At 30.3% G+C, this 8108-nt stretch overlaps 1 protein-coding gene across 1 annotated transcript; it reads left to right on the top strand.

The window, feature by feature from the left end:
• Positions 1 to 5333: 5333 nt before the first annotated feature.
• On the top strand, positions 5334 to 7778 carry LOC146952184 (uncharacterized). The gene is made up of 3 exons (XM_085758613.1): positions 5334 to 5412; positions 6709 to 7131; positions 7231 to 7778. Exons 1-3 carry the CDS (start codon positions 5365 to 5367, stop codon positions 7438 to 7440), a joined length of 681 nt encoding a protein of 226 aa, XP_085614739.1. The 5' UTR covers positions 5334 to 5364; the 3' UTR covers positions 7441 to 7778.
• Positions 7779 to 8108: the final 330 nt, after the last annotated feature.

Here is an 8108-nt window from a genome sequence, read left to right as displayed (position 1 = left end):
TTATATGAATTGGCTGCGTCGTGTAGTGGATTATAGTTGTAATATTTTACATGAATTTTAGTTGACTTATTTTGATAGTTTGGTAAGGTATGATTATGATTTGTTAGAGTTGGTTGCCACTCGAAATAATTTGACAATGCAAACTACTGATATTTTGGGATGAGAAAATTTGGAAGACATTGTAGCTAGCTTTTGTTTTCTATTGAATATGTTGAGTTATATGTGATTGTTTAAAGCTTTTTTTATTATTAGGAATCAAACTTGATACTTAGTGTTCACAATACTCACGTAACCTACATCAAATACTTGCGTTAGATCTCGTGGTTGTGATTTTTTTTAAGCTTATCTAATAGTAAAAAAAAATGTTTTAAACTTGCTAGAAATATGCCTCATGAGTTTTTAATTCATTATTGGTCTTTCAAAATTTAAAGAAACCGAAGATTTTCTTGTGTACTCTTAATTCCACGATTAATTATTTTTATTTTTTCGAACTTCATTGTATTTTTATCTCTTCAAAAAGAAGAAATAAAAAGAGGAATAAATGGAGAGGTTTATAAATCGATGAATAGTTAGATATTTTTTGATACACAAAATCTTCATTTTGAGGAGTGTTGAGCATACTTGTATCGATCTATAGAAGAATTAATTAATCACATGAACATAATAACTAGAGCTTTTATAAAAAGAAGATAGAAATTTAAAAGAACATGTTTTTACTTAAACACGCACAAGATTTTTATTTCATTTGCTTCTGCTCAATGTGTTATAACACTTCTTCTTTCATAACCAACATCGATCCAACGATAATCAATGTACCGACTACGTAAAGGCAAGATTAGAATGCAATCTGAATTCCGTGGATACATCAAGGCAAATTAGAAAAAAGGAATTAGACTCCACTTTCTAATTATTATTATTATTATTGTTGTTGTTGTTGTTGTTATTATTATTATTATTATTATTATTATTATTATTATTATTATTATTTTTATTTTTATTATTGTTGTTGTTGTTGTTGTTGTTGTTGTTGTTAGTATTAGTATTACTTAATATTTTATTTTGTATTTTGTTTTAGGGTCATGTTAACTTGTGCCCTAAGGGTACAAGTTAAGAATCTAAAAAAGGAATTAAAACATAAGTTTTTTATTGAAAAAATAAGTTTTTAAACTTTCAAGACATTGAATGCACAATTTTCAAAATTAAATTTCTACATTTGGCTTCTAAACTTGTGCCTTGAGGGCACAAGTTAACATTTTCCTTTGTTTTATTAGGATTGTTTTTGGCCTTTTGGGTTGAAACTAAGGCCTGTTCTTGCTGATTAACACGCGCGCACATACAAATTCACTATAGCCATCAGTAACTAATTGGTTAATTAACTGTTAATTATTTAAACACGTTACTTGTTGTAGCCCACCAGACAGCTATAAACAGAAACTTCTAAGCTTAATCCAAACATAATAATATAATAATTATATGATATATTAGTAAATAATATGATAAAAGTTAAGTCAAATTATTAAAGTTTATGTGTGAGAATAGTTTTGCTCTGTAAAGTAGAAGAGAATATCCCAAAGGCAGAACAAACGGGAGAGAACAATCCTACCACAAAAGACCATAGACTTCAAAACTAGAAATACAAGTGAGTTAGCAATTAATTAATGTATAATTATATAATCAAGCACTGAAGGAAAAGAACAAAATTATTAAATTGGAGTGACTTTTCATGTTTGTTTTGTGTCTGATATATGACACTAACTAGCATGCAAATTCTTCAAACTTTAGTTTGGCCTTTAGACCTGACATACGTGTTTTATTGGACATGAGTATATTGCATTACTTAAATTGAATCCAAATGATGACATGCAATTTTTCCATTCGCGACATTCAGAACCTTGGATCAAAATTGGTTAGCTCTTGTTTGGACTTGGATCGGCGGCTGCCCAAAATTTGATGCATTAGTTAACATGTCAACAAGTGTGAGTTAGAAGCTTTACATTGAATCAAAGAAGAGATAATGATCAAATATATATTCACATATTTAATGCTTCACGGTTTTTGATGAAGATGCACATATTTAATGCTTCACGGTTTTTGATGAAGATATGATGTTTAAACTCGTTTGTGTGATTGCTTTTAACCTAATGTGTCGATCCAACCCTAATGTAGGCTCCTTCAGGAGTCAACTCTCTTTTACTTGAACGGTCAACTCGACATATATAGATAGCTCTTAATTTCTTCCGGTCGAAATGAAGAGATCAAATTTCTTTTTTTTTTGTTAAGAGAGAGAGATCAAATTACTCATTTTTTATGTAAACCGCGTATCATACACATGTTGTTGTATAAGACTAATTCATCAAATCTGGTAAGATTCAAATGGACGACAAACTCTCACGTTGTCGCATGCTCAAGGCAAGATTCGAGCTCAAAATATTGGTTAATCTAGAATAGTTTATTGTTATCTCATCTAAACCTTCTTAGATTGATATAAAATTACTCTAATAGTAACTTTTGAATAAAATTGCATAATAACTTATTATAAACATAAATTTCACTATCTAATTATCATATCTCCTTAAAAAAAACTATCATATCGAATCTCTCATAAAAAAACATCTTATCGATTTTGTTTGAAAGGATTATATCGAAAAAAATGTATGAGTAAATCAGCTCTAGAAATTTTCACAAACTTTTAGGAAAAATATCCCATAGTAGTGGAAGTAAACTCAGAGATGATGGTCGGACCCTTTAATTTGTCAAGGTATCGACTGACCTTTGTTCTTGTATATACTTGTATGACTGTTTGTTTTTTGGGTGGACTCTCTGGTACACATTGTACTGAGGAGCTCTTAATATATCCCATTTTGATTTCTTAAAAAAAAAAAAAAAGGTTAATTATGTTTCTAGTCCCTATAAAATAGCGACCTTGTAAGTTTAGTCCCTACTTAATTTTAATAGCATTTTTAGTCCCTAATTTTGTTTTTCTGCACTGAGTATTAGTCCCTACTGAATTCAAATTTGTTTAATTTATGCTTAAACTCTTAAATTTTTGAACAATTTTTTGCAGACATGTTTAGAACATTACTAAAAGTTCGTCCGCAAAAAATTATCGCAAAATTTGATTTCTACATCCAGATTTTATTACTTTTTATCTTTAACTTTTGTCGTTTTAAAAAATTCATATTTAATTCATTTCATGTCAGAAAATTCTAAATTTTAGTAAACGAACCTTTCATAGTGTTCTAATCTTGTCTCAAAAAAATCGTTCAAAAATTTAAGAGTTTAAGGATAATTAATCAAACTTTGTTTTAGCAGGGACTAAAATTATAAGTAAATTTTTTTTTATAGGGACTAAAAATGCTATTAAAATTAAGTAGGGACTAAACTTACAAGGTCGCTATTTTATAGGGACTAGAAACATAATTAACCCAAAAAAAAATGATTTTAATCCAACAATTTGTTTGATAGAAAATTTTCCTCACGGTAGGAAATCCAAATCATCTTCTACTTAGTGTGCACTGTACCGTTTCCAATCATAGGACAGCCAACCGTGGTCCACTCTATTTGTTGTGTCAAAGGAGCCATTTCCAAATTGTAGAACAATACAATTATTTATCAATTAAAAAATACAATTTTAAAATTAAAATATGCAACAACACCTAAATAACAAAATATTGTGATCCATTCATCTCCACCGTTACAATGACTAAAAATCTAAAATATATAGACCTGATGTACGTTTGTCTTTAAAAAAATCATTAACAGAAAAGGGTGCAAGAGAATAGAGTAAGAATTTAAACACTGTGTCATTCTGATTTTTGTATTTACGTGAATATTTTACATTATGCATGCTAAAATTTAAATAAAGGGTGTTCTTATGTCATAGGCATGAAGTGGACACTTTTACGTTCAGAGAACGATGGCACATGTGACTTGTTTTATTTGGTTGTTTTGTTTATAAGTAAATTAAATTGAATCAGACTGGACAAATAATATAATACTATTGATGATATCAACGTTAATTTAGACAAAGTAATTAAACAGAAGAAAACTTATTTTCAGTATACAGAATATATAAAACTGATAAGAATTATATTGTTTAAAATAAACGTATGTGTGTAAATAAGACATACATAACCATCAATTTCACTGCTACTATATAAATGCCTATACCTAAATGACAAGTTTTTAGTTTTGTGTCATTGATCAAGTTTTAGCAACATCTGGCAATGACCTATTTTTACAATTTTCAAGTTTTAATTCACTGCATCTGTCACGGATTTAACTTTTTATATATGATTTAAATTTAGGTTAACAAAGACACACTTTTGTACTAAGTTGAGAAGAACTACCAATCAATTGATGATTTACTGCAAAATCTACATATAACTTGCCAATTATGAAATTCTGACTAAAACTCAAGTTCCAGCTAGTGTGACCAAAAAAAGTTTTAACTCAAGAATATAAAACACTCACATTTAACTCAACAATATCCACACCTTTTTAACGCTTAAATGAGTTTAAATCTCATCTTGAAAGTTAGCTCAAGCACATTTATACATCTAACAATCTAGAGATTTGAACAATGTGAGACTCCAAACAACTTTAATATTAACCACACTAGCGCATAAATATATCTTTCATATGCATCGACAAAGTATAAAATTTTTACACTCTCAAACAATCATACACGTTTGATCAATATAATAATAAGGAGTGTTATAAACACTCTCGTTCCAAAACTCTCGTACAAATAGTTTTAAACTCATACAAATACAAATGATTATTTGTGATTGATTACGAGTGTAAAACTTTTGTCATCAAATATTCTTTTTCTCAATATAATAAATTAAGAGTGTTATAGACACTCTCTTTCTAACATTCTCTCTAACAATCAATGTGTTTTTGTGAAACTTATATGGATCTTACACTTTAAAAATGAATCTCACATAAAGTGATGAGATTTACATCAGTTTTACCCAATAAAAAGTGAGTGTTAGAAAGAAAAAAAATGTTCCTAAATTTTTTACATAATATATTTTTCTTCAAACTTTTCATTTAAAATGTTTTCCTTCTTTCACACTCCATATACTTTTAAAAATTGCATAGTAAAGTAAAAAACTTGTCAACCACCATACATAACATAATACAAGTGGAAGGAATAGATAAAAAAAATATAAAAAAATAAAAAAAAAAAAAAAAACTACGTGGCCGTGGGGTGTGATGAAATATTGTAGGGTGAATATAACAAATCGATACATTACTTTAAATATCTTCCATTTAAATTGGGCCAGGCCCATATATTGTCTCGTGAAAGAAACACGAAACTGATGCATAGCAGAGCTGAAGAACTCGAAGCTCCTAAGGATGTCGACGCTATCTTCTCTTGCAATTCCTTCAACTTCCAAGTTTCGGGTATGTTTTTGTTCTTCTGTCTTGTTTTCAATCTTAAACATTGTATTGAAATTCAATTTTTCAGTGTGTTTTTTTCTCTTAATTGCATTAATTAAGGTCATAAGTTGTAAATCCCTTGCATTAGGTGTCTGATTGGATTAACTTATTTGAGTTTATCTAATGACATAAGCGCTTATGATACAATTTGATAATACTTATGAAAGCAACTTATGACATGTTCATAAGCTGTTTTCAGCTTATTTCTTTAAGCTCTCAAGGATAGTTTATGAAAATAGCTTATAGATTATACGAAAACAGTTTGACTTTATTTAATCTTGTGTTATAGAAATAGCTTATTCATAAGCACTTATGCTATAGTTTAAAAAAATAATTTTTGACATGTTTAGGAGTTGTTTTCAGCTTATTTTCATAAGCTCTCGAGGATAGTTTATAAAAACATTTTATAGCTTATACGGAAATAATTTAACTTTATTTTATCTTTTGTTATATAAATAGCTTTTACATAAGCACTTATCTAAAAGCTGCAAATTAAGTTGTTAATCCAAACAGGGTCTATGTGTCCTGGGATTGCTTCTATATCATGAGTAAGCCAGAGTATAACATGTAGGATAGCTATATCCAGAAATGAATGATTAGAAATACTGTCAAATTGAGTTTTTAAAAGAACATTAGAGTGCACTGAACCGAATGTTTCTATGGAGTGGTGGTATGGTGTAAGAAGTTGCAAAGGTGCAAAGTAAAATAGTTTTATTATTGGTGGTGTCAATTGTTAACAACATCAATGGAGATGTCTTTTACGGTGACCTGCTAGAATTGGATTATGTTGATGATAGATAATGACGTGTTTTAAACCCTTTGTCGGCAAGTCATGTGTTTGCAATGGTCTATGTAATGTCTTATTTAGCATGATTATCTTCGTGGTGCCTATGTATGGTTTATCAAAAGTTTGTGTTTTTATTTTGCTCTGAGGCGTACTCCTAGTACAGACTATGTAATGTCGTATCACTAATCTTTACGCATATTGTGCTTAGATTAGCGTCTATGAATATATTTTGTCTTTAAAAAAGGATATATTATTAACTTATAATGTTTATTAAATATATTGCATTTTTTGTGTCATCTTGAAAACACATGGCTTTCCTTATTGTATGTGCAAGTGATTGCACTAAGTTTCAGGTCCTGCAATTTATGAATTATGTTATAACTTTAGATAGGATGGAATTGTTTGACTTTTGCAATCTGGCACCATTCCAATGTTCGTTTATTTATAGCAATATCTTTCATTCTTTTGTGCAGGTTAATCCGTTTCGATGCCAACTCCGTCATTTCCGTAAATGCTCGGAAATTTATCTTCCAAATCAAACATTTTATACTCGTACCACTTCAATTAAAGCATCGGTGGCAGACCATAATGAGCCTAATGAAGTTAAGATACAAATCGGGATCATGAAGGAGAAACTCAAAGAAGCATTGCCAAGCCCGGTTCAAGAATTTCCTTGGAGAAATGCTCAACATACACTTCTAGACCGACTACATCTTCTTGTGCAAGAGGCATTAAAGTGGTCTCTTGTTGTATATTTCATCTCTAGCTCTTTATCAGATGTTATATATACATTTTCTATAAATCGAGAATTAATCATTCCCGTTGGCCTCTTTGTTGGTGTCCTTGTGGCTGATTTCTTGAAGGAGATATCACTAGAATTGTTTCATCAATCCGAGGTATATGTTGCATTATTATTTTATTGCTCCACAATTCCTTTTTTTATTACATTATTAATGATATTTTATTGTATCTGCTCGTGGGCTGCCACTTGACAGGAGAATGATTTGAAATGGCGTCGTTTGGGCTTGTGTGGTATTTTCGTGTTGGTCAAGTTTATGTCGACATGGTTCGCAACACAACCAGGGGTGTTTCTTTTGCATGTTGCAAATGGTGGACTGATGCAGTTACTTTGGTATTGGAGAAATTTTATGGAAGATGCAAAAATCAGACAGAAAATGAACACTCCTTCCGGTTTGGAGGCATAGATGGATAGTTGATTTCTACACTTTTGTCGCACCAAGCTGACATGAACGTCATCTTTTGAGCTTGTTTCATCTGTCTTCATTAAGATCATACTGCAGCAACTAACCACTTTCAATCATCTTGTTCATACGAACTTGTTGTATTTATTCCCTTGTTCAAGTGGATGAAACAAACTCAATGGAGCAAGTTATGAGTATCATTCATGTAACCATAGATTAGCGGCGGCATATGCTGTTTTGTTAGTATGCAGTGACATTTAAACATTCTAGAAAGTGATGTTTCATGTTATTGTTTTTGTGTGCATTAGTCGCAATTTAAAGCTCTTTGCCCCTCTTCAAAAGAGTGTTTTATAGGGGTTGAACCTCGATCTTCCCCACAAGCTTAGTGTCGTATAACCAACTTAGCAACACTTGATGAAGATTGTATGGTAGTCGATTTCCATTTTTTCATTTAACACACTATTTCCAACATATTTCATTTTATGTTGATGTTTATTTTGGTCCAACAATTTATTGGATTGGAACTAGTGTGAATTTATGCATACCATAATATTTATACAATTTTATCGACAGCGTCAATTTCTTCAAATTTTTGAATTTAGAATTTCTGACATCAGTGACGTACCACAAAAACCCTCCCCTTCTCTAGGTCTAATTTTTCATCGGATTGT

The sequence above is a fragment of the Medicago sativa genome, chromosome 1 (genome assembly GCF_051527215.1).
Source record: "Medicago sativa cultivar Bolivia chromosome 1, Bolivia_mono, whole genome shotgun sequence".
NCBI lineage: Eukaryota > Viridiplantae > Streptophyta > Magnoliopsida > Fabales > Fabaceae > Medicago > Medicago sativa.
The sequence above is the reverse complement of the archived record's forward strand: the minus strand, read 5'-3'. Positions and strand labels throughout refer to the sequence as shown.